Source organism: Coniophora puteana, assembly GCF_000271625.1.
Source record: "Coniophora puteana RWD-64-598 SS2 unplaced genomic scaffold CONPUscaffold_6, whole genome shotgun sequence".
NCBI lineage: Eukaryota > Fungi > Basidiomycota > Agaricomycetes > Boletales > Coniophoraceae > Coniophora > Coniophora puteana.
The window spans coordinates 667,225-695,170 of record NW_006913058.1 but is presented as its reverse complement, the minus strand read 5'-3'; the positions used below and the strand labels follow the sequence as shown (position 1 = coordinate 695,170).

The 27,946-nt window shown below is 52.3% G+C and overlaps 10 protein-coding genes across 10 annotated transcripts; 5 read left to right on the top strand and 5 right to left on the bottom strand.

Moving 5' to 3' along the window:
* The first annotated feature begins 3,600 nt into the window (after positions 1-3,600).
* On the top strand, positions 3,601-5,239 carry CONPUDRAFT_124067 (TAF-domain-containing protein). Its single transcript, XM_007770340.1, has 3 exons — positions 3,601-4,492; positions 4,545-4,943; positions 5,001-5,239. Exons 1-3 carry the CDS (start codon positions 3,617-3,619, stop codon positions 5,166-5,168), a joined length of 1,443 nt encoding a protein of 480 aa, XP_007768530.1. The 5' UTR covers positions 3,601-3,616; the 3' UTR covers positions 5,169-5,239.
* A 376-nt stretch (positions 5,240-5,615) lies between these two features.
* On the top strand, positions 5,616-6,660 carry CONPUDRAFT_56479 (mitochondrial carrier; the record flags this gene model as incomplete). The annotated part of the gene is made up of 5 exons (XM_007770083.1): positions 5,616-5,772; positions 5,828-5,931; positions 5,983-6,147; positions 6,204-6,431; positions 6,484-6,660. Coding segments are annotated over 5 exons (831 nt in total), but the record flags the coding sequence as incomplete, so codon positions are not given.
* Positions 6,661-7,217: 557 nt separating this feature from the next.
* On the top strand, positions 7,218-10,180 carry CONPUDRAFT_124063 (uncharacterized protein). Its single transcript, XM_007770339.1, has 6 exons — positions 7,218-7,248; positions 7,332-7,963; positions 8,017-8,262; positions 8,319-8,428; positions 8,485-9,889; positions 9,954-10,180. The coding sequence occupies exons 2-4, from the start codon at positions 7,832-7,834 to the stop codon at positions 8,370-8,372; spliced, it is 432 nt and encodes a 143-aa protein (XP_007768529.1). The 5' UTR covers positions 7,218-7,248; positions 7,332-7,831; the 3' UTR covers positions 8,373-8,428; positions 8,485-9,889; positions 9,954-10,180.
* Positions 10,181-10,404: 224 nt separating this feature from the next.
* Positions 10,405-12,847, bottom strand: CONPUDRAFT_124060 (uncharacterized protein). The gene is made up of 9 exons (XM_007770338.1): positions 12,368-12,847; positions 12,170-12,300; positions 12,088-12,119; positions 11,911-12,032; positions 11,835-11,855; positions 11,769-11,787; positions 11,180-11,716; positions 11,083-11,121; positions 10,405-11,025 (listed from the first exon to the last, which is right to left on the bottom strand). The coding sequence occupies exons 1-9, from the start codon at positions 12,840-12,842 to the stop codon at positions 10,536-10,538; spliced, it is 1,866 nt and encodes a 621-aa protein (XP_007768528.1). The 5' UTR covers positions 12,843-12,847; the 3' UTR covers positions 10,405-10,535.
* A 138-nt stretch (positions 12,848-12,985) lies between these two features.
* On the top strand, positions 12,986-14,407 carry CONPUDRAFT_144023 (mitochondrial 50S ribosomal protein L5). The gene is made up of 3 exons (XM_007770337.1): positions 12,986-13,035; positions 13,098-14,033; positions 14,089-14,407. Exon 2 carries the CDS (start codon positions 13,098-13,100, stop codon positions 13,992-13,994), a length of 897 nt encoding a protein of 298 aa, XP_007768527.1. The 5' UTR covers positions 12,986-13,035; the 3' UTR covers positions 13,995-14,033; positions 14,089-14,407.
* CONPUDRAFT_104294 (uncharacterized protein) lies at positions 14,396-19,752 on the bottom strand. The gene is made up of 19 exons (XM_007770336.1): positions 19,486-19,752; positions 19,385-19,430; positions 19,238-19,326; positions 19,157-19,186; positions 19,037-19,101; positions 18,729-18,985; positions 18,621-18,672; positions 18,192-18,565; positions 17,824-18,135; positions 17,179-17,769; positions 17,063-17,118; positions 16,973-17,011; positions 16,767-16,913; positions 16,579-16,713; positions 16,464-16,530; positions 16,305-16,407; positions 15,930-16,252; positions 15,707-15,876; positions 14,396-15,653 (listed from the first exon to the last, which is right to left on the bottom strand). The coding sequence occupies exons 1-19, from the start codon at positions 19,555-19,557 to the stop codon at positions 14,559-14,561; spliced, it is 4,023 nt and encodes a 1,340-aa protein (XP_007768526.1). The 5' UTR covers positions 19,558-19,752; the 3' UTR covers positions 14,396-14,558.
* Positions 19,753-20,160: 408 nt separating this feature from the next.
* CONPUDRAFT_153655 (uncharacterized protein) lies at positions 20,161-22,749 on the bottom strand (the record flags this gene model as incomplete). The annotated part of the gene is made up of 15 exons (XM_007770335.1): positions 20,161-21,172; positions 21,227-21,238; positions 21,294-21,371; positions 21,430-21,585; positions 21,636-21,663; positions 21,714-21,743; positions 21,794-21,897; positions 21,955-22,058; positions 22,150-22,178; positions 22,247-22,289; positions 22,343-22,362; positions 22,415-22,448; positions 22,510-22,572; positions 22,628-22,640; positions 22,697-22,749. The coding sequence occupies 15 exons, from the start codon at positions 22,747-22,749 to the stop codon at positions 20,161-20,163; spliced, it is 1,779 nt and encodes a 592-aa protein (XP_007768525.1).
* A 699-nt stretch (positions 22,750-23,448) lies between these two features.
* Positions 23,449-24,484, bottom strand: CONPUDRAFT_90151 (t-SNARE; the record flags this gene model as incomplete). Its single annotated transcript, XM_007770334.1, has 5 exons — positions 23,449-23,621; positions 23,677-23,879; positions 23,938-24,092; positions 24,142-24,226; positions 24,276-24,484. The coding sequence occupies 5 exons, from the start codon at positions 24,482-24,484 to the stop codon at positions 23,449-23,451; spliced, it is 825 nt and encodes a 274-aa protein (XP_007768524.1).
* A 322-nt stretch (positions 24,485-24,806) lies between these two features.
* CONPUDRAFT_104287 (carbohydrate esterase family 8 protein) lies at positions 24,807-26,896 on the top strand. Its single transcript, XM_007770333.1, has 10 exons — positions 24,807-25,181; positions 25,249-25,339; positions 25,394-25,642; positions 25,729-25,885; positions 25,935-25,956; positions 26,011-26,140; positions 26,247-26,295; positions 26,351-26,447; positions 26,522-26,568; positions 26,631-26,896. Exons 1-10 carry the CDS (start codon positions 24,964-24,966, stop codon positions 26,759-26,761), a joined length of 1,191 nt encoding a protein of 396 aa, XP_007768523.1. The 5' UTR covers positions 24,807-24,963; the 3' UTR covers positions 26,762-26,896.
* A 98-nt stretch (positions 26,897-26,994) lies between these two features.
* Positions 26,995-27,801, bottom strand: CONPUDRAFT_165324 (uncharacterized protein; the record flags this gene model as incomplete). The annotated part of the gene is made up of 1 exon (XM_007770332.1): positions 26,995-27,801. Exon 1 carries the CDS (start codon positions 27,688-27,690, stop codon positions 26,995-26,997), a length of 696 nt encoding a protein of 231 aa, XP_007768522.1. The 5' UTR covers positions 27,691-27,801.
* Between the last annotated feature and the right edge of the window lie 145 nt (positions 27,802-27,946).

Genomic DNA, 27,946 nt, shown 5'->3' with positions numbered 1-27,946 from the left:
ACGATCTTGTTTGGATACCCCATAGCATTTACCGCGATCATCTACGCACGCATTAAGTTATTAGTTTAATCAACGATATCCCTTAACGAATGAGAATTGTGTCCCGTTGAGGCTCACTTAAACATAAAGACCCTGTGTGATGCTCTGAGTTGGCGTTCGCCCTGACATGAAGAGAACATGGTCAGTGGTTTTCTTTCTACTTATTTTCGTCCAGTGCATTTGAGCGGCGGCGGTCATCGTCTACAGATCAACAGCAGTGTTGCGCAGCGATCCTGCCTCTAGCGCTCACATAGCCCTTTCCAGTCGCATAATGATGATCTTTTCGAGATGGACAATGTAATAGTAAGTATTGGACGTGGCAGATCATGAGGAGCCCTCAAAGCTTGGGAAATGTGGTGCAGGGAAATCCGTTTGTTACATACTTACTATTTTTCTTGAACGATTGTACTTCGAGTTCATGATTTCTACCTCAGGGAACACGCTTGTCGTATGAGTCCTCGTTGAAAGACACTTTTTTCTGCTGACGACGGAAGTACTCTGAAGTACTCCTGGCGATCCTGATCTCATCGACGTGGTGAGAATAAGCGAGATTGAGTGCAACATGTTGATTTTACGATGATGCATCACGCGTGTGCCGAGGTCGTCCGCGGCGACACTTAAGATTGCCCTTGCGAAACGGAGTGGTGAGAAGAGGTCGATCCATGTTATTATCCCCAGCCTAACACTTCAGTGGCAATTCGATGACAATGGCCAGCTTTGCAAGGAGGTGATATGAGCTCATCAAGTCATAGTGTCGTGCTTGAAGTTTGGTTGAAGTCGAAGCTTGAGTCGAAGTTTGAGTCGAAGTGGTAGAGTTGAGGCACCTATATCATATGAGGCAAGTGAATCGTGCGGAAAAGGCAGGACAGCACGAGGCTAATAACCGAGGATCGGGACGTAACAAACTTGATCCTGGTCATGGCCCGGCGTGGTTCTCCTCCTCTCCTTGCTGTCCTCAGTCACAGTGATAGGTCCACCACAAGATCGAGAAGTAGCACCATTGCATTAACAGTGCATGTAACGATCGCCTTCAGGCGTCATGAATTCCAAGATCGACCAGCCTTCGAACTCTGAACGCTCGGAACAGGCGGATCGAGTCCGCCGAGAACACGTTCCTGACACGATGCGGCACAAACAACGCGTTTTCATGTCTGTCCGGAGGCACTTTCATATATTCGTCCCCCGCGAGCTCGATGCCTCGCGTTTGCTTCTCACTCAGGGACAACCGAGCCTTGAGCCTTCCTAAGCGGCGTGGTATAAAACCACCCCCACTCTAGCGCGCTGTCGCCCCCATTTTCGCTTCCTCTCACCTGCCCTTCTCTCCGAACATGCGGGCTAGGGCGCTCTCGAGCTTATACAATGTGTCCCCCGCCTGGACGAAGTGCGATGCTCTGACGTCGTCATCTTGGGATAGATCTTAACGGATGCTTCGCATGGCTGTGTGCTTACGCTTATACAGGGTGTTCACTAGGTACGCTTTCATACCCTATAATAATATAATTTCAGAACGTCATGCCTTACTGTGTATGACACAGGAGCCCATTGTTCCTCGAGCATCGCTAGCTAGTAGATCGGACATCTGTAGTACGCTGTCGTTCATCAAAGCCTTGAATTTCTCCCAATGACTAGCCGCCTTTGTACTCTCTAGCCATCCAGAACTTGTCCGATCTGCAAGAGAGTTGTCCCGAACGCGAATGGCATCCGCATCAGTCGAGCCATTTGGTGGACAGCACCTTCTTTTCGAGCCTGCAGGCCTGAAGGCACACGCGGAACATCAGTGGTGCAGTATGTTGTCCCTCCTTTTCTTGATTCTTGTTCGGTTTCTCATTGCCAACATTGAAGAGTAAACGGAATACGTACATACCAAGGGGAAAACTGTACCCTTCACCACGTCGAAGTACCACGTTCCGCATACCCCTCGTCGTCAGCGCGAGAGCAAGGTATAGCTGCCCTCTTGCCCACACCTTCTGCGACTGACAATAATCGACGGTTAGATAGCAAGTCTCCCTTCTGAATATCAACCACCCAAGCCTGCATGGCCTGCACGCCCTGCCGATCCGACCGTCTCTCGTGACCCGGGGTCGAAGCCGAGTAGTAGTTTGCTGATGGAGGAGAACACTGAACTCGTGACGGGCAGGCAGTGGGCTCTGGGGGTAGCCTGCACCATGGTGGTGCGGGCTGGGCATTCTAACGCGTTTCCGTGTGTTCTCAGGTTGAGGCTGGCAATGGCAAACTGGGTGTGGCGAACGTCATCTCTCTCGGGCTCTCTCGCCCTGATGGCGATCGGCCTGTCTGTCGTCCTTGGCCTTCGTGCCTTCGGATATCACGGCAGATGGGCTTGGGCTGTGGTGGCCACTAACTTTCTGACAGGGCCTTTATCTTCCCTGGTGTCCTGTAAGTGTTTTTGCGTTCTCTTTTATTGGGCACCGGGGGTCTTTCTTTTGGGCACTGGGGGCGCACATCGTGCGGCATTTATTTATGGTAGCGTAGTCTTTACGAGCACTAACGCCTTTCCCCTTTACTTAGCAGTGTTTTTGCACAACAGGGGAGGCTCGGTCCATGGTCTACATGTCTCCGACGTCTCCCCTGTAAAGGTAACCTCTTTCTCTTTCTCTTCAGCGTTTGTTGCCACCACGCCCAACCCCCGGTTTGTCGCCGGCCTCTTCTCTGAAACCCGATTCGCTGTGATGGATGCCCTTTCGCCCGGTCGCGAGTTCCAGTCAGTATCCGAGTCAGTCTGCGAACCTTGGTTGTAGACACCTGGCGTGTCCGGGATCCGGTCTTGTGTGGTCGGCGACGTGTGGTGATGCAGGTGGATGTGGTATGATGACGGAAGATGAGGGGTGCTGCTACGCCTTCCCAAGAGGCTAGCAGGCGTCAGCTTGGCGAGCTGGTCGCTGGATGTTGACGCTCGTGCTACCAGACCTTTCTGCTCCACAGGTTGGTCTCGGTCTCATGCGCGGCATGGGACCAGGGTGATCCCTAGGGGACACTCGAGCGGTGCCAAGGGCATCGCAGTGGTATCGGCTTCGCATCCTCGCCCATGTCTTCTTGCTCTTGCGGGTGGCCTTGTCGCAGCCCTGGTATCCGCGGATCACCTCCGTGCTTTACGCTGTGGGGAATCACAGATAGGTGTCGCGACTTGGACATGCCTCTGGTCCTTTGCGGATGTCAGACTCGGGCTCGCACGCCCGGGGAACATGGACAGTCGCGCCCTTTCCGTATCCCAAAGGCTGCCTTGCATGCGTAGTCCATCTTTGATGGCTTGCATGTCCAATTTTTGGAAACTTATTCCTCTGCTTGCAAGCCTTTCGTGGGCGAGCGGAAGAGGATGGGGATTCGTTCCCCACATGCACAGTTTTCGTGCTCTGTATCGTAGTTTTGAATTGTACGAACGCTGTATATCCGTAGTGCTCAAGAAAATATACGAAGCTTTCAACATTTTTTCTTCGATGTTGCTGGTCACTTTCCAGGAGACAACAGCCCCTAAACGCGTGTCCTTATTTGGTCATGTTTCCATACGTAAACCAAGCATGAATTCCTCTAACCTCGACGTCCACTGGAAGCGCGCCCAACGATGAGCAAGGCGAAAGGGAAGAGCGTCGGCGGCGCAGCGGGAGTCTACAGGCCAGAAGCAGTCCAAGATGTTGCCGAGAGCGTCGGCATCAGCTCGCTCAGCGACAGCGTCGCGTCGGCGCTCGCGAGCGACGTCGAATACCGCATCCAACAGGTCATCGAGGAGGCCGCACGCTTCATGCGGCATGCACGGCGCACCACGCTCACGACGGCCGACATGGACAATGCGCTGCGCACGCTTAATATCGAGCCGCTCTATGGCTTTGGAGGCGCGACCGTGCCTCCGCCGTTCCGCCGCGCCGCTCCCTTCCCGCACATGCAGGGGCAGGGCCATGGGCCCATCTACTTCATCGAGGACGACGAAGTCGACTTCGATAGGGTGCTCAGGGAGGAGAAGATTACGGTGCCACGGGGGGTGTCGTGGGCCGCGCATTGGCTTGCGGTTGAGGGCGTGCAGCCGCTCATTCCAGAGAACCCGCCCGCCGTGCCTCGCGACTCGGACCAGCCGCCTCAACAGGATGGTGCGGCGAACACGGCAGCATTGGCAGCGCAGAAGAAGCCGCAACAACAGCAGCAGCAACAGCAGCAGCTCGTCAAGCAGGTGTTGTCACGCGAGCTGCAACTCTACTATGCTCGTCTTACGGCGTCGCTCCTGCCACCAACGGACAATGCTAAGCGAACAGCAGCTTTGGCAAGTTTGCGAAGCGATGCAGGTCTGCAGGCACTGCTACCTTACCTCGTCAAGTGGATCGGAGAGGGTGTGGTCAATGTCCTCAGGGAGGGTTCTGGGTCGGAGTCAGATGGCCGGACACTGGAGGTTTTGCTGGATGCTGTTAGCGCGATCCTGGAGAACAACACTCTTTTCGTCGAGCCATACGTAAGTCTTCTTCATATCCTTACTCTTGGTCAAGTGCTCACCATACCTGCAGCTTCACCAAATCCTTCCACCGCTCCTTTCCACCCTCCTCCATACCTCTCTTCCTCCAACACACGCCTCTCACCTCCGCGCAACTGCGTCCAGCACGCTTGCGCGTGTCCTCACTACCCACTCCACTACATACCCTTCTCTAACCCCGCGAATCACGAAGACGCTCCTCCTAGCACTCCTTGGGACATCAACCAACTTCTCAAATGGCCACCAAGGCGCAAGCTTTGGCACTCGCATAGGTGCAATCCGCGGCCTGGGCGCCATTGGGAAGGAGGCCGTGCGCAAGGGCCTCGTCGAGGGTGGAGGCGCACGTGTGCTGGGCAAGGAGCTGGAGAACCGCATGGACGACGGAGATGAAAACACTGACGGTACCAAGGATGCGCTCGTTGACGTCGTTATGGTATGCACTTCACTTGCGTTCTTCATTGTTAGCGATCTCATTGCTGTTGTACGTCAGAATGCGTTCAGGATGTTGCATGCTCCATCCGACATGCCCGAGGCTATGGATCCGTCCTCGCCAGAGGCAGCACGCCTCATGGAGACCGTCGGAGAGTTCTTTGCGCAGAGGCTCGTCGGCGACTGTGCATGGGCTATGGGCATCCTCGGAGAAACCCCTTCCTCATGACGACTCGATTCACTCCCGTTTAGACCGCTGGGACATTGGGTGTAACGCATGTGCCCCCTGCTTTGACTTGCTTTTGACATATCTACTGTATCTCTATTCTTTGTGCTTCAGTATCGTCGAGTCATAATAGCCAGGCTCGTTGAGTCCGTTTCGGTTTCGGACGTTTTCGGCGTAAAGAATGCGACGTTGTCATAAAAAGCCCCTGAGTGTAAATCGACGCGTTTCCCACTCCGTCGCGTCCTTCCACTGCATCCGTTCGACCGACTCCCCGCTTCGTTCGTCTCTAAATCCGCCTGAAGCCAAGATCATAGCGAACATGCCAACAGACCGGCCTACCTTCGTGCAGTCCCTCGTCGTGCGCCACCACTCTTCTCGTAGCCTATGTATCGCGCCAACGCATTTGCTTTAATTATTTCCGTTTTTATGGGCATTGGATTACTCATGTAGGCGGGCGGAGCGGCCGGGACGGCGGTTGACTTGTTGTTCTTCCCCATCGATACCGTCAAGACGCGTCTGCAGGCATCACAGGGCTTCTTGCGTGCTGGAGGCTTCAAAGGCGTTTACAAGGGTGTGGGGAGTGTAGTGGTGGGAAGTGCACCAGGAGGTGAGCCTATCTATGTGCATGCCAGGCAGGGTAAAGCTTACCTTTGACGACGCAGCTGCTGCTTTCTTCTCGACGTATGAGTTCCTCAAGCATAACCTACCTCTACATGGACAGCTTGCGCCGCTGAAGCACATGTTGGCCGCTTCTGCTGGCGAAGTGGTACGTCTGTCTACGGTAGTTGATGACGTTTGATGTTTTACGGCAATCAAGGTAGCATGCATGATCCGTGTCCCAACCGAGGTCATCAAGACGCGGACACAGACGTCCACATATGGCGCTCGCGCAGCATCTTCATGGGCTGCTGCTAGGATCGTAATGGCTAACGAGGGCGTCGCGGGGTTTTACAGAGGATTTGGGACGACTGTGATGCGCGAGGTATGGTCTTGCTCTACTCAAGATATTGCTCGTGAGGCTCATACTGCGTATCCCAGATTCCATTCACGTCTCTCCAGTTTCCATTATACGAACTTCTCAAGCGCCAGCTCGCAGTATCACTCGGACGCGAGCCCACCGAGATAGTATCAGAAGGGAAGGCTCAAGCCCGACCAGCTCTGCACGCACATGAGGCAGCTGTATGCGGTAGTATAGCTGGTGGTGTAGCTGCCGCGCTCACAACTCCGCTTGACGTTCTCAAGACGAGAGTGATGCTCGACCTCCGAGTGCGTCCTTTCTATCCTATTGCCTTGGCTCTTCATTAAAGACCGCCATTAGGAGCGGGGTGAAAACACGCCCACACTGCTTCAGCGCTCCGTTGGCATCTACCGTAACGAGGGTGGACGTGCATTGTTTGCGGGTGTAATACCTCGTACCCTTTGGATATCGGGAGGCGGGGCAGTATTCCTGGGCTGTTACGAATGGGTGCTCGGGAACCTGCTGCTTGCCTCATGATAAATGCTGCGAAAACGCTTTACCTTGCTTAATCATAGATCTGCTTACCATCCTCCCTAGAATAGCATTTGGGTTATATACCCCTCATCCTCATGCGCCGCTGGTCCTGTGCTTCCAAGCTACCTCGATTCCTCAGCCCATGGCTGAGACAGCTGTAAAGGTGTATCGATCGCAAGTGGTCTCTTTACACCATACAGTCTCGATTTCAGGTGATTTCATTGGAAGTCCAGTTTTGGCCAGCGAACAACGGCGGAAAGACCTGTACTATGCCATGACAATTGGTCGGATGTCTGACCCCGCCTGAAATCTGAAAAATCATGCTGGAAAGCCTAGATCAAAGCAGGCTGGCGCGAATAGCAACGAGGTAAGAGACGATCGTTGTTCTTCCGGTAATAAGAGGTTGCGCTCAAGAACCACGACGACCAAGTTTGAAACAAGCCAAGAAGCCCGACGACCGTGAAGCCCGAAAGCCGACATGGCGACTTACGACTCGGAGCTATTCTGTGCCATGAGGTCCATGACCTTCCACGGGATTGAGCTGCCGTTGGGGGAGCAAAGTTACATCTCAAGCAATCAGGGTCATTTCGGGTAAATACTTCAGGGCTTCTCGTTCGACTTCTTTCAATGTCCGAGGCGTCGAGGAGGAATACATACTAACACACAATCGTCAGAGTTGTCTGAAGGACGTTCTCTAATGACTCTATCTACAGGAATATTCGCGGCGAGGTGTCAATTATCGATGACTTCGAGTACTTGGGTGTCGACGGTCAAGTCACAGCCAGACATGTTTGGGTTTGAATCCCAACTGTGAATATCCGAGATACCACGTATTGTATCCTGACAACTCCCAATTGTGTCTCAATGCAGGGTACGATATAGCAACCCGAGGGTGCATGTATGGGACGGGCATCTGAGGCCTTGACCATGAAACTTTGAAGTCACCGTAATCGCCGACTCAGCTCTTCAAGGCTCCTCAGCGGCATTAATGGGGGCAATGCCGATCTCGTAATGTCGGCGGAATGCGACCTTGACAATCTCTGGCGGGCATCGTTCGCCATTGCGGTGCGCGGCACCTGGAGGAGACAAACATATAAAAGCAGGAAGTTTGCTTAGACATTCCTCAGCACTCCGAGCACTCTCTTGCCTGCCAATCCCTTCATCACCTCACACAATGAAGTTCTCCCTCGCTGCTGTCCCTCTGTTCGTTGCCGCGGCCATGGCCCAAGTTGTATCGCTCTCCGCACCCACTAATGGCCAGACCATTTCCTCCGGCCAGCAGATGACCGTCCAAGTGACTGAACCCGTAAGTCCATGCCCCTTGACCCGAGCGATGATTGTCCTTATCCCGCAACGTAGGATTCCAACTCGTCTTGGGAGGAAGTCGCCGTCGTTGTCGGTATCTCTTCTTGCAGCACGAGCGGATGCCCGTCTGCTGAGGAGGACGGCATGCAATATATCCTCTACAATGGCCAGTACAAGCCTGCATACCCGAACCCGAACCCGCAGCACGTTCAGCCTTACCAGGACTTCACTGTCACCCTCCCCGCCACCCTGGCCAAGGGCGAGGCTGTCGTGTCCGTTGCACACTTCGCGCTCATTGGAGTGAGTTATACTCTCCACTATATCAAGGCACAGTACTCACCACCATCTGTTGATAGGCGTCCTACGTCCCTTACACTGGGTTCGCGAACGTGACCGTCTCCGTCGCGTGATCGATTGTTTTGGACCGAAGAGGATTCATCATCTAATTTCTATCACTTGGGCTCATCTACAGTTACCGTAGTAGTCGGTTAGGTTAATAAAATCGTGTGCTAATGGACTTACCATTACTATTTCTGGTGCATTGACCTTAGTTTGAGCTTTCGGACTGCCCGCTTTTATCCCTATAACTATATTCTTGCACAAGGAATGCCGTCTCTGCCCAACTTGCCATTATCGTTGGCGGATCAAGCTCCGGGTCCGAGAATCCTCTGTCTAAGCCTCTAGGATAACACTTGATCGCTCTGAGGCGCGGCAGCATGCTATACAGGACAGGAGCAACGAGATGAGGGGCGTAGATAGGAGATGACCACACTTCAATCTCCGTGATGGTCATATTGAGTGGCGACGAGACTCGGTCCTCCAGATCGACCGTCGCGTCGAGTGCGATAGCCAGCTCTTCTAAGAAAGGGCACTTCTCTAGAAGATTCTTCAACCCCTTTATCGTAATCTTGCTCCGATGTCCGGGTGGAAGTAAGACGTGCTGTGACAAGTCGATGACAGAAAGAACGCGTAGACATGGCCAGGCTGTGGCTAGCAGCTCGAGCTCCACACCGCCCATCGCTTGGTGACAGAGGTCACGAAATCGGAAGGTTGTTATGTTTCTGAAACCTAGTAAAGGCTGAATCACACCACAGGGAGGGGTTGGTGACTCGACTTCTTCATTAGAATACCATACTGAAAGCTCAATGGAGGCAAGGCTGGCCGGCGAGCATGATTTGGCGATAGTCGCGGCTAGATTGGCTAGGCTCGGGTTGTCCATATTGTGTATGGTCATATCAAGAGTTTTGAGCGAAGGTGGTCTTTGGTGGCAAAGTAGCTGAAGCAGGCTTCTGGCATTGCCGTACGGATCATCGACTATGAGATTTTGTAATGTAGGAAAGTTGATATGGTCGCTGGATCCCAGGTAATGCGCGCTGTGGTCCTCAGGAGGAGGAAGGATCACATTTAGTTCCTCAAGGACAGGCAACTGAGCCGCCAATGCAAGTACTTTAGGAGCAAAAGACACGTCATGAGGCTCGCCATCGTGCCATATTTCTAGTTTCCTTAGAGACTGAAAACTTGATAGCGTCTCCGAAAGAGGTAGATAGAGATCAGCTTCGCTATCAGAGCCCGCAGTGGCCTTGATAGACCCAAGGGTTCCAGCAGCATGAATCAGGCTCCGGAATATGCCGGAATAATCATGGTCCTCCTCACTAAACCATAGCTCCACCTCGCAGAGCTTTGGACAAGAAGTAAGGCTCCCGACAAAAAAAAGGTCTTGAGGATCCCGAAACTGCCAGACCAGATGTCGAAGGGAAGGAAATAAAGGACCAGCTTCTGAGTCGGAAGGTGACATCAAAGCTTCCATAAGCTCAAGGTCATACGTCATTGGCAAGCGTAAATCGTAATCGTTGGTGAGGGTTCGGACGCGACGAGCATAAGGCCGGAAAATTTGCCAATCTCTAGATGTCATTTCGCGGGCGAAACTCTGCGAGATGGTTTTCAGCAAGGTTTCGTGCCGCCAACATATTCAGGGCAACACGTAGACTCACGAAGGCAACCCCATCGTTTGCCAGAAGGTCTCGAGGAAGACAGCGTAGAAGATCGTCAATGATAATCTCAGCGTACATCTCGTCAAGGGCAGGTTCTGACATTGTCCTGCAGGTCCTGGCAAGACGGCATAGCGCCCGTTGATCACCAGAAAGGAACCCTATTATAACGGAGACGATCTCCGCTAGACGAAGACAGGGATGCATCGCTGCTGCTGCTTTGAGTCCACCATCAAGAACGTCATGAGCTTTGCGGTGTGTGTCCTGGAGGTTCTTGAGTTGGCTATTCACGTACTTGGACTGAGGACCGGGTGGCATGAGCAGCGCGGCATGGTGGAAGTTGCGCGAATTGCAAAGTCTACCATAGATGGTGGGAACTTCCGAATCATCAGATGTACTAGCACTCAAAGTAATAAGCACATCATAAAGCTTGAACAACTCGTTCAGCAACATTCTTACAACTAGTTTACACATGCATTGAGGCTAGCAGCTTTGAATACTAGCACCGTCCTTCAGGCTGATATCATAGACTATACTTCAATTAATCCACTTCTTCCGGAATCTGCACCCCATGCCCGACATTCCTCAAAGTTCGCCCCTCGCAGCCTTAGCGGCACACGAATCCGTATGATCAAGCACAAACACCTTACTCGCCTTCAGCCGCCCCTTCTCGTCCTTCCTCACTTCATCTGTCATAAACTCCACCTCGGCCGTATACACCCCCGGCGCCGCCGAATCTGGTACCGCGAGCGCCGTTTTGTTCGCGTGCACCTCCAGTACGACCCCACCCTTGCGCCACGTCACCGCGTACGCCTCCCCTCTGTCCTTCCCGCTCTGCCCGTCCTCCCGGAACTGCGCGAGCGGGAGGAGATCGAGAGATATGGAGCGCGTCCAGTCTGGGCCCCAGGAGGGCGGAACGCAGGAGGCAGAGACAGAGTCGATGAGGTCGACGCGCGCGAGGAGAGAGAGCCATAGGCCTTCGAGACAGACTGAGCAGAAGTCGGGGGAGGTGACCATGCGCATGAGGCAGCTGTTGTATGTTGGGCGGTAGGTGGTTTTGTTGTCGAGGTCGAATCTGAGGGCAGAGACATCATTGAGCGGTTGAGGGAAATAAAGCCTGAAAAACACTCACGTCGGGAATGCACCGTAGTAGCTTGGATCATTAACAAACCTATTGAAGAAGTGGGAAGCCTTAGCTAGAGGCCGCAAGTGTATATAATGTCACTTACTCTTTCTCATCTCCAAATTCAAGCACCTCAACGCTGCATAGCTGCGCCGTGGTCCTGTCGCTGTTCTTCAGCACGAATTGCACTTCATGTGTGCCGTCAGAGAGTGGGATATCGTTGTAAATATCGTAATGCCATCGGTCAATCCCAATACCAGGTTTCGGACTCCACTTCAAATGCTTCCCATCGAGCAGAATATCCAAGTCTTTCGCCTCCGGTATGCCCGAGAGTGAAAACTTGATGAGATGCCTAGCATATGTTCCCGACGAGTTGAACTTGACTTTCCATGGTTCGTAAGCCTTCATCATGGTCCATGGGTACGCCTGCAGTGGCATGACAGAGCGCTCGGCGCGAACGGGCCCATTTGCAGCATCGGGATCAGATAGCCAGTGAGACCACCCGATTGAGGGGGTCGAAGGGGCTGCGTTGACACCAAAATAGGCATAGCCTCCATCGTATTCTTCACCAACATCAATGATAGAGTGACCAAGTTCGTGGCGGAGGACGAGAGGGCCGTTTGCTTCTGATGCAGTGATAGAGCTGCAAGCACACAATTAATCCAGCAGAATTAACATGCCAAAGCCTTACGTACGTATACTCGCCACCAATGCCTTGATGGACTCAGTAAGAGGATTTCTTCAAATGGCTAACGGCATACCTCCGTACAACGGGTCATTGCCTGGATTGTTAATGTTAACAGGAAATTTGGTGTTGCGAATAAAAATGTCACTAACCTAATACGATTGCATAGTCGCATCCATCACCCAGAGAAGCGCACCCAGCAAGTGCTGCATCGGACTTGTTGGCCAAAACGCCTCGGAGTTCGGGTCCGTCACGGTACAAGCCAAACGCCGTACTGATAAAATGAGCATGAAGACCGACACTTGATGCGTAAGCTCGGGCTGGCTCACTCTTTGGGCTTCCCACCTACACCTATCCCACTCTGACATCCAAAGTTAGCTCACGCCATGAGAGACTTGGTGGCGTGTTTACCTCCTTGCTCGGTGTAAACGCACCCCAGAAGTTAAGCAAGGGCTTGACAGTGTAAAATGTCTGATTTGACGACAGGTCTTCTGCGAGGCGCTTTGCGTCAGAGAAGAATTTATCCCGCTCTCCTGTAGTGTCTGCAGCAAAGCAGAAGTCATCAGCTCGATAGCGGACAATAACTAGCAGTGAGCAAAGGGTGCGTACATCCGTCAGCAAAGAAGACGAGGTCCACCCTGTTGGACGACGGTCCAGTGTCTCCAAGCGCTTCGATATCGAGTGGTGGGTATTTCAACGAAGGTGGGTCATGATCCGCATGCTCGAACTGCTTAAACACTTGCTGGGAACCTGCGTATCTGTGAATATCCAATGAAGTTCGGAGATCCCGCCCAATGCCCAAGGGGCACAATGATTCTGCATGAGCATCGAGCAAATCCTTGTCATATGATAGTACGTGATGAACATCCGATGCAGAGTTTTCCCCTGTGGGCACGCGGGTCTTCCAGGAAATGCGACCATTGGGATTGGAAAGAAGGTCCTTATGGATTTGGCTCTTCTGTAGGGACACGAAGGAGCAGACAGGGCCATCTTTGTGTATGAGAAGTTCATATGGTCGGTTATCAGAGTCAGATTGCGCCAGAGCAAAGCCAGCCAGTGCAAGGACTACCGCTGCGATCTTCATGGCTGCAGGTGGAGACAGCTTGAACGAGCGCCCACGCGATCGGCGTCATACACGGCAACACGTGATTCCGATCATATGCGGCCCGAAAAGGCAGTCAGGTTTACTGCTTCCGACATCCGCGTCTTTGCCTTCCTTGTTTTTTGGCGTTTAGCACGAGCTCGGAAACGCTTTTGGTTCTTTGGGCTAACCAACAGTAAGTATGTTTTCCTGAAATATCATATCCAATTCTCTTGCTGATAACATGAATTCTCTTAGATGAGTGCTGCTACTGCTGCCAAAGCCCCTCGGGCTCTCTCGTCCATGCGCGGTTGGCGCAGTCCACCGCGCATTCGCCAACCTCTCCGCAAGGATGAGGAACGTCTACCTATTCCCCACGTTGACCTCGTCGTCGGTCAAACGCACCATTCTCGTGTAGGCGACCACTACCACAATACCCTCGCCGACGACCTCCTCTACATGACATACACCCACGAACTCGGCGAGCGCAAGCCACCACGGCAGATTCGCCTCCGCTTCGACCCGGACGACCCATATGTCGTGCACCGCAAGAACCTACCCGTTGGTGGTGACCATCGCCAGCTTGCCCAACTCCCGCCGGCGATGACACCGGACAACGTCGTTCGTCTCGAACGCATTGTGCTGCACTCTATGCAGAAGGAGGCCGTCAATAACCGCAGCTCGCTCCTTGGTGTCATCGAAGCATTTCGCGCAATAAGCGGCAAAAACGATGCAGGGGGTGGACGAGCGAAAGGCTCGGGTGTGCAGATTGTCCATGCGAAGAAGAACGTCGGCGGTTGGGCGCGGGCAGGCATACCCACCGGTGTCGTGGTGGACATCGAAGGTGCCCCCATGTACGACTTCGTCAGCACCCTCGTTGAGTTCGTTCTCCCGCGTTTGCGCGAATTCAACGGTATCACCCTCCCTGCACCCTCTGCGAGCACGCAGTCGCCCAGCTCCATCGCAGGCGTCGTGTCATTCGGTCTGCCACCAGATGCCATGGCGCTCTTCCCCCAGATCGAGGTGAACATGGACATGTATCCCAAGATGTACGGCATGCACGTTCAGTTCATCACCAATGCCGTCGGCCTTGGTGCCCAAAAGCGGGCTCAAGCACTCCTCTCTGGTTTCCAGATCCCATTCGCTCGCAAATAGAGCCTTAGACGCGCCATCTTAGTTGCATACTGACACGTTGTTAGTCGTCCCCTCCTCTATCACTCTACTCATTGCTAACAAAATCTGTATATAGAATAACTGCATATATCTATAATACTCTGCCCGCAATCACATCATGACTTTGCTAAATCTGATACGCGCGTTTGTGGCCACGGTCGGACGAAAGTCTGGAGTTAAAGTGTCATGAAACTATCGATGCCATATCTTGTTCAACTGCGCCGTTGTGTGCAACGTGCGATAATCCTGGATAACCCCAACGGCCAGTACAACATAGAATTGCCCATTGTCTGGTGGATGCGTGTGTGGCTATCGCCAAAATGGCCGTAATTAGTGAGCGACCTACGTACATGTTGCGTGCATGTATCCGAAAACAGAGCGTATCAATTCCAAAATCCTTATTGCAGGAGACAGACAAGTGAAGTGAGAAATAAAACAAAAATGCAAGGGGGGTATGCATGCCAATAGTAAGAATGTATCTAAGAGGTATCCATGCCTATATACCTTTATTGGGGCAAGGCCAGTAGGTTATCCATCTGTCTATCTTCATCTTCGACCGCCTTGAGAACCCCAGGATAAATCTGACAGCCTAGAGCGACTCGAGGTAGAGAAACTTCTCTCTGTCGCTGAAGGTCGTCTTTCGCCCCCGCTATCGCTCGACGGCGGGGACGCTAATCTTGATCGCGATGGTGCGGAAAACACTGGCCTAGATGCCGATCCAGAGGCTGACCTACTAGCAGGACCTGACAGGCTCCTCTCCATATGCAATAGATGCGATGACCTCTTGTCCCCTCGTTCGCTACCCGGCGGGCTGAACACTGAGCTAACAGACGCCGACGCCTCCGACGCTGTCCGCCTTGTCTTCTTCGGCGCAACGAAACCGCTCCCAGTTCTGCCCTCTGCAGGCTTTAGCGCACCCGACACCCGGTGTGAACCAGAGGGACGGAGTGCAGGCTCCAGTCCCGGCAGGATCTCGCGTGCGAGCTCGCGGACGAGCACCGCGCCGTCGTCCGCACTCAGGCGACGCACGAGTGAGTCGAGGCCGTACCGCTCGACGAGCATCAGACGGTTCGGGTGCACGTCACAGGCCGTACGGAGGATACGCAGCAGGTTCAGCCGTACGACAGCACGCGAGGCACCGCCACCCGAGCTTGGCCCAAGGCGTTCGACGATGCGCCGGAAGAAGGGAGCGCGAGCGAGCCCAACAGTGACACCTGTGGACAGCCGCATAATCTTGAGAAAAGGGTCAAGCAGATTCTCGAATGAATTGGCTTTGGCGTTCACGAAGCACGTAACGAGTGCATCAAGGGAGTCGGGTTTGATGAGCTCATCCTCAATCTTGGCAGTCTCATCTTGTAACCAGGAGAGGATGGCCTCGAGTGCGCTAACCTGGAAGTAGGGATCCGACAAAAGGCCAAGGTACATAGAAAGACCATTGTTTTGCCACAATAACTTGCGACAGCTCTTCCCTGCGCTTGCGAGGTCGCAAAGGATAGGAAGGGCAAATTGTTTGAGGGGCGATGTCGTCTCACTCACGCGCTGCAGGCAGGGTATGATGCCCGCTTGCGCTGCTTCCTCTTGCCGAAGCTTGTTGAGCCTGCAAAGGTTGTAACAGGTCTGGAATATATGATTCGACATTTCCTGAAAGCGGACTTGTCAGTCCGCATTCGCATCGCCTAAGAGACAAGACATACCGCACTGTGAGGACCGAACCGTTGCTCATCAAGCAGCCTCACAAGGATCTCAATTGCATTGGCATTCTGTATCACCTCGAGCAAAGTCGCGTTCATCGACAAGTGCTTGACCGCCTTAAGCATCTGAACGACACACTCCGGCTCGAGCAGCTCGCACGCCCTGAGGAGACCTGTATGAGTTGTTTAGCATAAATCCAGCCAGAAACGACACTAAAGAACCCACGCCGAATGATCTTCCGTGTACCCATAGCGTTTCTCACATGTATGTCGCTCATTGTCACCTGCGAGAAGACGAGCAGAATCTGGATGATCCTGTGCTTCATCTCCAACGCCTCGGGCGACTTGTTGCCCATCACATTCAGAAGTGCTGCCGATAGTGGATCCAGCAGACCTTCGCGGATAAACATACGGCAAAAGTCGTTCTTCGTCGTCGGGCTTTGCAGTTCGAAAACACTGCAGATGCCGTGAAGGGCATGCTCCACGAGCTCGCTTTGTTCAGTGTAGTCCTCATCGAGCAGGTCAACCAGCACCTTGAGTCCTCGATTTCTAAGCGGATATAATTGAGGCAGCGAAAAATGCCAGATGAGTCGAAGCTTACGAGATGAACATCTGCAAAGTGAGAACCGAGGTATGGCAAAGAAGCCGGACAAAATTTGAGGCTTCTTGTCTGCATTCCGAAGAGTACCGTTTCGACGTAAACCCTGTGGATGAGTTAGAAATTTGAGCGGACCGAGTATTTGGCCGCATATTATCTCACCCATCATCACGGGGATGCCTCCGATGAGACAGAAGCTCTCAAGGAAGCCGACGTCAGAGGTAACGAGCTATAAATGATTGAGCATACAATTGGAAATCGACTATAGCTAACCCACGATGTTGATGATTTGTAGGAGTTTCATGAGGACGTCCCGGGAAGGTTTCCCCTCCATCACTTCGAGGATCGCTAGCATACCGTGAGCAGAAACAAGCTGAGCCTGCATCTCGGGAGCCTCAATTAAGATAGATATCTACGTGTCCAATGTCAGTGAAGTCATATTCCTTTAAGACGAACTGCAATCACAAGTTGTTCGCATGCCTCTCGAAGCTGGAACTCAGCTGCAGAAGGTGTCAGCTCGTCGATGAGCTCATTGACCATGCTAGTGAGGCGGGCATGCTTGTCACGCAGCAGATTGGTCTCCAGGTCATCTTCGGCGAAGCCCTCGTCAATCTGAAATACAAAACATTGTGAGCGAGAAGTCGATGGCAAGTGGTGCGATATTTTCTTACCTCGGCGAACGGATCGTCGTCATCATCTTCGTCTCCACGCTAAAAGCCCTCTTGAGTATCAGTAAACGTTAAACAAAGGCAAATTCGTACCCAGGATTTGTTGGAATATCGAGTGTTCAATTGCAACGTCTGCGTAGGCTCAGTCGCTAATAAGCCACCATGTTAGTGCTGTCAATGATACAGTCCTAGGAAGAGAATATGCATACATCCAACGCTGGGCTTCCCAAACACATCATCATAGTCCTCGACGTCATCCTCCGCATACTTGTCAATTTCAGTCTGGCTAGCAATCCTTCTTGCCTCAGCTCGAGTGAACGAGCCCGAGCTGCTTGAAAATGAGCCGACGAATGAAGATGACCTCGAATGTGAGTGCGAGCGTGTCGGACCTAAAGATGGCCTCGATGGTCGTTTTGAGAGCGCGCGCAGGAAAGATGGGGGTGAGTTCTCGACGTTAGGGAGGGGTGCTGAAAGCGGCCCTGGCGAGTGGGAGGGGGAGGAAAAGCTGGACAGGCTTTGAGTTATACCGAGCACCCTGATGTCGTTTGGGTGGAAGAGACCTTTGCGGACCGAGTTCTTGAGCTTAAAGTCTGCAACCTTCTCCTGGAGAAGCATCTCGTCCTCTTCAGAAGCAAGGTCCGAGTAGTCCTCCACAATTGGCGGTATCTCGGAGGCCGGAGCTTTGGCGAGTGGAATGGTGGCCCCGCCTACGGGACTGCGCTGGGCGCGGATGGTCTGGTTATTGTCTTCAGGATCTTGCTTGTCGTCCTCCGACTCCGAGCTACTGTTCTTCTCAAGCGCTATGAATGAAATCAGATGTTGGATTGTATGAGATATCAGAGCTCCTTTATTACCTGCTAGCTTGGTAAACGAGATGCCATCTTCGAAGTCATCATCCCAGTTGTCCGTCTCATCTTCTGGAGGCTGCAGCGTGAACGCAAGCGGTTCACGGATCTTCTCCACAAGCCCAAGTGGCACTGACGCTTTCGTGTTAGCGGGCGGACCGGCCTTCAAAAGCGCAGGCGCAGCCACACCAGTTGGGTGCAAGCCAAGCGCAGAATTCTGCATGAGCGAGATCGCAGGCTTATCCCGCGAAGGTGGAGTAGGTGAAGGCGGAGCTTCGTGCACACTTGACCTTGACGCCTGCTTGATGGGGCGATGTGGGGCTGTCAAGGGATTGTCATTTCATGCCACCAACTGAGACAACGATGAAACGGCATACACTTGAGGGCTTCATTCCATTCCTGCACCTTCAGCACGGCCTCATCATAATTGTAATTACTGCGCGGTCGCTCCTTGTTCCCGTTGGATCCCCGCTGCCCGTTCGCTGGCGGCCCACTCTCATTTATTGAAGCTACGTCCATCTGCTTCCTGGCGGATATCATCCAAGGATGCCGGAGGAGCTTCTTTGCAGATATTCGCAGGTTGCTATCTTTCTGGAAGCAGTGAAGCAGGAAATCTTTTACAATCGGAGAGGCACCGTCCGGTATTGGAGGACAGTCATCTTGTACAATGCGGAATAATGCTGGCATAGGATCAAGGAAATGATATGGTGGTCGTCCTTCTAGAAGTTCTATCACCACACAGCCAACACTCCTGCAAAAATTTCTGTGAGATTGGATTATAGCTAGCATATAGCCAAGGTACTAACCACACATCTGATGCTGTAGTCGCTCCCGACTGTTCTATCACTTCCGGAGCCACTATAAATGTCGACTCGTCAGTTATCATAGTATCCCTCTTGAAGACAGTTACCTACTCCAGTATGGACTCCCAACCACAGCATCATCGCTCGTACCAGCAGCAGCAGTACTGGCTACACCAAAATCCGCGAGCTTGACACATCCGTCCTTGTTTGTGAGGAGATTAGCGCCCTTGATGTCGCGATGGATCACACCCTGGTCGTGCAAATACACAAGACCCTCAAGGACCTGACATATGTAAACTGCAACGAGGTTTTCCGGGAACTTGCCAAAACGCTTGCAAATGGTGTTTAACGATCCATTCTCGCAGAATCTGAACCCATGTTTTGAGAAAAGGCATGAACGAGGAAATGCTCAAGCGTACTCAAGAATGATATATAGATATTCCTTGGTTTTGACAAACCCCTTGTACTTGACGATGTTAGGGTGCTGGTAGTGATCGAAAGTTAGGGGCGTTTATGAAAAACGGGTCGTGCGGACGCACATTGAGGTTCTTCAGTAGGTCGATCTCGGACTGGATGCGTTCTTCAGACACATACAAGGCCTAGACGCGTAAACGACGGACCATAATCTGCCCCAGCTCTCCCTTTGGTATGTTACTAAGCTGTATCTCCTTGACCGCGACAGTCTCCCCAGTGGCCCAATTAAGGGCACCTGTACGCGCGACGCCGTCAGCCCTCCTACGTTCTTGTCTTCCCGAAGGCGTACGCACGGTAGACCTGGCCAAAAGCGCCCTTTCCGAGCGAGTCCCCGAGTTGCTGTCGCGGAATTTAGCCTTCGGGATAATCCCCACATGAGAATGAAGAGACGCACATAATCATTGAGCAACTTTGAGCCAGAGTTTCTGGCGTGTCTGCCGGGGCTAGTGGATGTGGACTTGGACATGGTATCTAGTCCCTGCGGGTAATGGCTATAGCCGATGTCGGGTATGAAGTGGTATTGGACGGGAAGTCGTACGGAAGGTAACGTGGGGGAAACTTAAGAAGGACCGGACGTGAAGTGGTTTTAAGGGTATCGGATGCTGTGAAATGGATGGGATTGAGAGAGTGAATTGTTTTAAGCCGGCTCCTTGAGTGAGAGTCGCGTCCTGCGCTGACTGTGGTTGTATGCAGCCAAACAACAGACCCTCGCTCACTGGAGGTGACTGAACTGGCTGGACGCGCCCAACCTCTATCAGCCCAAATAGGTAATCTGTGCCTCTCACACGGCCTCCCTAAAATTCCCCGATCGCGCATAACCTGGCAACCGCACTAACAGCACACTACCCCAAGTACTAGCAGCCGCGCTACTTTGACCAACCCGTTTGTAAGCACTCGTCCACATAATATACTGCCCTACCACCACTGAATGACCACTAAATGACGAATGATGATGCGGATTGCCCGTAACTGGTACATACATACACATGTATTATGCTACGATGCTAGAATAAAAAGTCCTTGCAATAATGATAGTACAGTACATCCAATGCGGCTCTGTCGGACACTGTCACCCACTACCACTCCCAGGCAGTCCGAACACTCGTTCAATAGGCGTCTGTGGAAGCGCCCGGAGCGTTCTGGGTGTTGTGGGTGTGAGTGGTGTATTCGGCGTTTGAGATGCAGCCGCAATGGGGGGCGGTACCGGCAGTGTTCTTGATAACCGCTGAGACTGTGCCTCGACGTCCCCAGAAAACGAAAATGCAGCCGATCGTGCCGACACTGGTCGTAGCTGGAACGACTCGCTTCGACTCGAATATGGATGCGGTATTGACTCATTGTCCGAGGTCCACCTCCGACGCGAGAAAAAGTCATTCGCGTTCGAGTTTGGCACGTAGTATCGGAGGGTGTCGTCGTCTTCTGGCCCTTCATGGTGTGGAAAGAGGTCGGCGCGAGCGGAATGGGGGTTTTCAAAGCGAAGGTCATCTTCGCATTCGCTATGCTGCCGCCGCGCCAATCGCGCGTTACGATCCGACTCGCGGACAAAGAACCGCAGATCATCCTCGAACTCCTCGCGTCGGGGAGAACGCGTCGAATGTACAGACGCGCTCCGCGCTGAAGGTGGGGGCGAAGCAAATAGCATCACCTCGCCCGGTGACTCGGCCCGGTGTTCAAGATCCTGCGTGGGTGATAGTCGCAACTCCTCGTCTGTAAAATGATCCACCGGAGAACTCGGTTGTAGTGGTGAGCCCGCCAGCGACATGTCGAGGATAGTACTTAGTCGCTTGCGCCGCGGTGGCACTTCGAATGGGTCCGAGACTCGGATGGTTGGAGAATCAGACATATCCGAGTCGGCTGAGCCTGGACGTTTGCTGTAGTTGCCGTAGTTGATAGCTGGTGGCACAAATGCAGATGCAGAACGACTTGAAAAAGACTTTGTCTGCGATGAATGCCGGGACTGGAGCCGGGTGGTATCGCTGGTGATTATCCCCGAAGAGTCGTCGTCAATTGTTTGAGCGTCCCCATATCGATCTTTCTTCCGTATGTTCAGCGTTATGCGAGACATCATCGTGACAGTGACTCTTTACACATATGTTAGCTCTCGGACAATGGAAGCGAGTGAACACTTTGCTCACAATAGTTCAAGTCTAGAGAAACTCAACGTTAACTCGGTTATACTGACCATATCGAAAGGATACGTACTGTGCTGTGATGTTTTGTAACCCTGGCGGTGCACGGACAATCATGATGGTAAGGACGAGGTTGATGCAGCAAATGACGCTATGATTCATATCAGTAATCCTAATCCTCTGAGAATTCTCTAGACACTAGTACCGACCTATAATAAAGTAAACCATCGGCGAATAAAGAATGGATAACAAAGCCAGCTTGTTTGTGCAGAATGTGAGGGAGCGTGCGATACAGTGTGAGACCGAATACGACAGTGTCGTAGAGGAGGGGAAGCCAAGCAGTCGAGGCTGCAGCGGCTCGATTGCTGATAGTCCGTCAGTTACTAGTGCAACAGGACGCAAAAATGTTGCTCACGCAGAAGAGCTAAAAATCATTGTGCAAGCTGAACACAAGGTCAGGGGATCGCCCGCTATTCATGTGGTATGTACTCACAATGAACCCCATCGCCGTTGTGGTCGACGGCTATTCTGCAAGTTAGTCTTCGTATGTATCCAGAAAGATACGGCACATACGTCCAGCCCCGGCCAACAGCCATGCAGTAACTCCAACCCACACAGCGAAGATAACGAGGACGGCGGCGATTACGGGATTTTTGCCGGGGTACATGGCACGTACCCTGTATCCACATGTTGAATATTCCAATGAATACGTGCGGGGAGGACTGAAATCTCACCGTAAGAGCATCATCAATCCCGCAAGCTCAATCCCAATAGCAGTCATCGCACCCTCGAACCTCACAAAATGCCCACATCTTGACAAATGGTCAACAAACGAAACCTTGGTGGAACGAGGGCACGGAACTCACTCCTACGTCAACAGGTTAGCGCCGGGCGACGTCATCAGCCTGATGGGTGAAATGCTGACTTACCGATTGTTTCCATGAAGGCAATGTGTACGCTAAACCCAGTCATAGGCATCAAAATTCAGCCTCCCCCACGGACGTCTGATTGGGGATGTATACGTACCAACGAGGTTGATGATGAATCCCAACGGGGTGAGGTACCTGTTCTGAAACGTCGGTCAATACCACCAAGGAATGTGAAACATACAAGGGGACGTACTATTAAGAACAGATATATTGCTAATCTCCGTTCAGCACGCAAGCAACGCACTGAGTGCAGCAGGAAACATACGCAGGCCCTTTTTGCCAGTCCAGATCAAATCGACCTGAGGCAGTCCACGTTGAGCACAATTCACAAGGACCCAAGCATTGAATATGAGCACTCACCTCGTCTCCAAAAGTGATCAAGTGGTCCCAAATGTAAACAGTGAATCCTACGAACCCCACGAACTGGACTCGTCCCTTTAGCTGCTACACATCCGCCTATTCAAGTTGTCAGACTCACCAGGGTCCGCATACTAAATGAATCCTTCTAAGTAAAATCATTTTTTGGACATGGTGATCTGCCACTTACGACGCTAGCTCATCCTCATAAGTGTTCGCAAGCTGGCTTTCGGCGAGGAACATTGCGAGGGGGGAGGGGGTCCTCGGGGAGTCCGAATAGCATGCAAGAAGGGAGTCCGGGCGCGGGGCGTCGAGAGCCCGTACTTTATAACACCACCATGTGCAGTTCCACTCTTGCCCAGACTATGGGTGCTGATCTCACTGTCAGATTGGTGCCTTCCGCCTGGCGCCCACTCATTGCAGCCAGATGCGAACCTGTGCAATGTCCGGCTGCGCTCGGCGTAAGCTGGTGTAAACTGGCGGGGAGATCAGCGGAGTGCATATTGAGCGATCTAACGGGATGAGGAAAAATGAGGAAGTGCAACCGTGATGCCAATTTGCTTCGCGACGAAGCCAGTCAGGTGTGCCTGGGCCACGTTTAGCGGGGAAGTGGCTGTGTGCCCAACGCAGACGCAACAAGCTCTCGAGACATCCCTCCGGTTCATTCGCGCCGTCAAGGGCCAGCTGACCTATGGGACAGCGAATAGCATGGTATATTAAGTAAGGGTCCACTAAAGAAACTGCCGTAGTCCGTAAGACACGCCATAGATTAGAAATAATAAGAACCTGCAAGAAGCTATCGGTATACCAATCCAACACCGACTCCCTCGGGTGAGACGTACATAAAGTCATGAGCATCATTGGGGCCGGTGATGGGCCGCTCTATGACAGGATCTGGAAAACAGCAAGGGTTGAACAACGTCCCATCATAATAAAAGTCATTTAAGGGACGTGGCTTACCGCCAGCAGTACAATAGCCACCACAATCACGAGGATAATCATCAAGCATGCTGCGCGGCGACCCGCCTTCCTCTGGTATTCCGACGCAGTCGAGAGTTCCTCTGCAGCACCTTGGGTATCATTGGCAATTGAATAGACATTGGACTCAATGTTGTCTGCGCAACCGAAGCTTCAGAAGGTCTTTGCATCCGACTTCGATTATTGGCGTACCTATCATTCCACCTTGTTGATTGACGAGCGTGCCTAGGTCTCGGAATATCTCCGACAGCTCATGAATGCCGGTCTCTATTTCTTGAATTTCACGCTCCCGCTCCTGGACGAGCGACTCCTGGTAAGCGAGTTCATGTGGGGATAGCTGTGATTGCAGCAATTGAGCCTGACGTTGTTGCGGTGACGCGGAAGGATCAAGTGCTCTGCGGTTAGATGATTGTGCTTCAGCATCATCATCACCTGCAAATAATTTTTGCTTACTGTTGCTCGCCAGTATGTTCGTCATCAACTGCGAGTTTCACGCCCTCAACAACTGTCCGTTGCCTCTCGGCGCTAACTTGTTGGGCGCGCTGAAATGCTACAAGCGACAGTTGAAGATCATGCGAAGTCTTCTGCAATGCTGCCTTCTGTTGTGACTGTCTCATTCATCAGTCAGAGGTGGAGCTCAATATGTCTTTATCGTACTGTGGACGTCGGCATTGATGCGAGGCTCTTGAGGTCCTCGGACCCACGCTTGGACATGGCCCTGGTGGCCTCTGTAAGGTCATGTCTGTGAAACCAAGTTAGACTCATCTCTCGTTATATGATATAGATCGTACAATCGCTTCCTAAGACTAGCGGAGTCTCTACCAGTCCCCAGTTCGTCGACAAGCTTCAGAATACCCTGAACATTGGAGTTGATCTTGAACACCTGAAGAGCGAGGGAAGACTGAAGGGAATCGAATGCAGCCCTTTCAGGGGACTGGGAAGGCGCGGGGACTGCATGAGACGGCCTTGACAGACCTGCTTCTATATCTGCAAAGCTCATGAGTGTGTTCGTAGATGGACTTGAGGTACAGGAGTGGTGGGGAGCGCAGTGACTACGGTCTCGCGGGTGCCGCCCCTGCGGCGCGCTGTTGTGGAACCCACTCACATTACGTAATGTCTTGTACCCGCGCGCGTCACGGCTGTCCAACTTCGACCGCGACCTACCACGACCCTTCCGCTTGAGCTCATCTCAAGCGCTCATGCAGGGTGCCTACGCGCTCTCCTTCACTGCTTCACAACCTCATCCCTGGCATTTTGAAGTAGCACTCTTCCTGGAAGACCCATGACTGTTCCTTCGACTGGTCCGCGGAGACACACAACTCCCAGACTAGTTCCTTGAATACTTTCTCACTAAGAATAACCAACCATCCTCGTGATCGACGCATGAATATGACCTGGGGAAACGAGCGGTCTGGCGGCCCGTCATGCTAGCATATATTCATTGTCCTCGACCATGACACTCGTTGGATATTCACAGATATGCAGTTCCTCTCAGCTACGCCTCCCTTGGCCATCCTTGGTTGCCTGCTCATTGGAGTAGCGCAAGTAACCGCTCTCTCCCCCGAGTATATTGCGTGTCAGCTGCAGAAGAATGCGAGTGTATCGCCTCTTGAAGGGTGCCCCGAGAGCACGATCTTTGTGTCTCCAAGTGACTCCCGCGCAAACTACACAAGCATACAACAAGCCGTGCTTTCTTTGTGAGTTCTAGATTGCGCATTTTATTACAACCAACCTTCTAGTCTTCTGGACTGATGACCAAAACAGACCCGACACAGGAAATGCGACTATCCTCATTGGAGAGGGTGAATATTTTGAGAAAGTCAACATCTCTCGAACTGACCCTCTTACTCTTCTGGTACAAACTATCTTGTTTGCGATTTATTAACTTGCTCATACTTTCGGGCCTTAGGGTCAGCTCAATCCAGACACGGCATTTTTGACTACAGCCAACGCAACTTCTCGTAACCTCGTCCACATCTGGTACAATGTGTACGCCAACAATACGTTGGGCATGGATGATGCCGCATCTGCAGTCCTAACAGTTGCGCCAAACTACGCTGGTGCCCTCATAGGCGCGGGAACGTGGGGTCCGCCTTATCAGTCAGATTTTGGAAACACTGATTTCAGGATGTACAATATCGATGTCTCCAACCGGGCTGTGCGTCGTCAGCTGTTTCCTAAACTCACGCTGCGGTATTGATAGTAGTGGCGTTTGCTGTGGGACTTGTGGATTGCGGCGAATAGGCGAACTATTCTATTTCCCAAGCCCTTGCCACCGACATCTCATATGCAAACGCGTCTTTCTACGGGTGTACGTTTGCAAGCTACCAGGACACTTGGTACACAGGCAAGAACGCAAGCACCTACGTTGTTGACAGTATTATCTATGGGCAAACGGACTGTAAGCAGTTTTGTATTTCCACCCCAGACTACTGGTTGACCTCGTTCAGATCTATTTGGGTTTGGCACTGCGTACGCTGTGTATTGTGCCCCCTTATGAAAAGTCTGCTAACGCTTCTGGTCCAGTTGGTTCCAACACGTCACTCTTGCAAATCGTGCTTGCGGCGGTGGTATTGTAGCGTGGAAAGGCTCCAACGACACTGCTGCCCCAGGCAATCGTTTCGGCGCTTACATCTCGGACTCATTTATCATGAGGGTACGTTTTACCTTCGATTCCTACCTCATCTACTGAAAGGCTTGCTGTCCTCTGTTCCTTCAACCTGGTTTACGGATATCTGCGATGCGACTTCTCCCTCTATTAGTCTCCTGATGCGAATGAGACTGCAGTGACATATCAGTCTTGCTGGCTCGGTTAGTTCTACAACCGTCGGTATCAAGCTGCATTATATGATCTCATTACCTTTAGGTCGTCCATGGAACGATCTTGCTACAACTGTCTACCTTAGGACATATATGGACGACAGCATACAACCTGCTGGATTTATGCCGTTCGACAGCGCTCGGTAAGTCGTAGGGCCGCCTCCCTCGGCTCCCTTTCCAACTATCTCGGCATATGCTAACCATGAACCTCGTACAGCCCCGTAATTGCGAATACGACCTATTATGCGGAGTATGCATCGTATGGTACGTTTGTAGCGTATATGACAAGCATGACGTTGTAAACTAAGTTTCATTCCTTTCATTAGGCCCAGGCGCAAACACATCTACCCGTGTTCCCATCGAGCATCTTTTGGACACCGACGAGACGTCGAACTTTACCTTGGCTGGTGTCTTCTTGGAGCAACCTCAATGGATTGATTATGAGTACGTATATTGACGTCCTACGGACCACGAATGAGCGTGATTGTGTGCATTTTTCATCCACGGCTCTGTCATATTGGCTTTTGACACGATCGCGAGCCACGTACTGCGATGGCTGCCCGTTTATCACGATACGTTTTATAGAAATTGGATGTTGAGACGTTGTTTTCAGCGCTCTGAAAACGTTACCCATGGTACAAACATTTAAGGGCCAAAAAACCACCCCATCCCCCAATCTTGGACTAATTTTCATCCAATCTCCATGACCATGCAAGACTGACCTGCGGGAGTGGGGACATTTGGTGCATCTACAAATCCAACCTTGCGGTAGAATGCGTGCGCAGCAGCATTCCCCTCCGTAACGTTGAGCGCAAGCATCCTCTTCTTCGGTACACATCCGTTCTCCTTGGAGCAGCTGCCCAGACTGCCCGAAACCTGGTTCTCCTCCCCCTCTACCCAGTTTTCAATATCAAAGCCGCGCGCCCACTCCTTCCCTGTCTTCAAAAGCTCCACGGCAACATCACGCCCTCGATGCGCTGGATCGACCCACATGCCGTGAATAATGAATATATCCCAGTCGGCCGTGAGCCCGGTTTTTTCAAACTGGTCCCATGCTAGAGGGAGATTGACAGCTGCACATGGAGAAAGGATGGTCATTGTCGCCACGCCTGCCTCTCCCCCTGCGAACCAGTCGCTGTCGCCCTCAGGCTGTACTACCCCTTGCAGAGTGATCCAAGAACGTCGTTCGGAGGGTTCGAGGCGCACTGTCCAGATATCGTCGGTGAACACGACCTCGCGATTGTAGTTTGAGCCGAACGCCGATGGATCCGTTCCCAAGGCCAGCAGGCGCGTTGAACGGTAGGATGCTATGATAGATGGCGTTATGGGAGTAAGGATAGGACGATGCGAGTATAAGCGTGGAGTTCTCGAGTCCTCTGAATCCATCTGTAGAGATGACTCCACTGCATGCGATGAGCTGTTATAGACCTGTTGGTGAGCAAAGACGAGGTTTTTGAATACTTTTGCCAGCCTAGAGCTCGAATCATTAGCCGTCACCACGAGTCAGAGTCCATGAGCTTCATAGGCGCCAGGGCAACTGTCACGGACAAGGTCTGCCTCCGTTACTGAAAGAATATAAGCGCTAGCCAAGGGTATAAAGTTATCACCCGCCATAGTGGTCGGTTAGAGTCAAACAACAGCA

What these genes read in the sequence shown, in the direction of transcription:
- CONPUDRAFT_124067 (XM_007770340.1), top strand. Translation starts at nt 3,617, where the DNA reads ATGAGCAAGGCGAAAGGGAAGAGCGTCGGCGGCGCAGCGGGAGTCTAC. An exon ending in CTCTTTTCGTCGAGCCATAC is followed by an intron (nt 4,493 to 4,544) that starts GTAAGTCTTCTT and finishes CCATACCTGCAG; the next exon opens with CTTCACCAAATCCTTCCACC. An exon ending in CGCTCGTTGACGTCGTTATG is followed by an intron (nt 4,944 to 5,000) that starts GTATGCACTTCA and finishes GTTGTACGTCAG; the next exon opens with AATGCGTTCAGGATGTTGCA.
- CONPUDRAFT_124063 (XM_007770339.1), top strand. Translation starts at nt 7,832, where the DNA reads ATGAAGTTCTCCCTCGCTGCTGTCCCTCTGTTCGTTGCCGCGGCCATG. An exon ending in CCGTCCAAGTGACTGAACCC is followed by an intron (nt 7,964 to 8,016) that starts GTAAGTCCATGC and finishes CCCGCAACGTAG; the next exon opens with GATTCCAACTCGTCTTGGGA. An exon ending in CACACTTCGCGCTCATTGGA is followed by an intron (nt 8,263 to 8,318) that starts GTGAGTTATACT and finishes ATCTGTTGATAG; the next exon opens with GCGTCCTACGTCCCTTACAC.
- CONPUDRAFT_124060 (XM_007770338.1), bottom strand. Translation starts at nt 12,842, where the DNA reads ATGAAGATCGCAGCGGTAGTCCTTGCACTGGCTGGCTTTGCTCTGGCG. An exon ending in CGTCTTCTTTGCTGACGGAT is followed by an intron (nt 12,301 to 12,367) that starts GTACGCACCCTT and finishes GCTTTGCTGCAG; the next exon opens with ACACTACAGGAGAGCGGGAT. An exon ending in CGTTTACACCGAGCAAGGAG is followed by an intron (nt 12,120 to 12,169) that starts GTAAACACGCCA and finishes TTTGGATGTCAG; the next exon opens with AGTGGGATAGGTGTAGGTGG.
- CONPUDRAFT_144023 (XM_007770337.1), top strand. Translation starts at nt 13,098, where the DNA reads ATGAGTGCTGCTACTGCTGCCAAAGCCCCTCGGGCTCTCTCGTCCATG.
- CONPUDRAFT_104294 (XM_007770336.1), bottom strand. Translation starts at nt 19,557, where the DNA reads ATGTCCAAGTCCACATCCACTAGCCCCGGCAGACACGCCAGAAACTCT. An exon ending in ACTACAGCATCAGATGTGTG is followed by an intron (nt 18,566 to 18,620) that starts GTTAGTACCTTG and finishes AAATTTTTGCAG; the next exon opens with GAGTGTTGGCTGTGTGGTGA. An exon ending in AGGCATCCCCGTGATGATGG is followed by an intron (nt 16,408 to 16,463) that starts GTGAGATAATAT and finishes ACTCATCCACAG; the next exon opens with GGTTTACGTCGAAACGGTAC.
- CONPUDRAFT_104287 (XM_007770333.1), top strand. Translation starts at nt 24,964, where the DNA reads ATGCAGTTCCTCTCAGCTACGCCTCCCTTGGCCATCCTTGGTTGCCTG. An exon ending in CTATTTGGGTTTGGCACTGC is followed by an intron (nt 25,957 to 26,010) that starts GTACGCTGTGTA and finishes CTTCTGGTCCAG; the next exon opens with TTGGTTCCAACACGTCACTC. An exon ending in TGCGGAGTATGCATCGTATG is followed by an intron (nt 26,569 to 26,630) that starts GTACGTTTGTAG and finishes TCCTTTCATTAG; the next exon opens with GCCCAGGCGCAAACACATCT.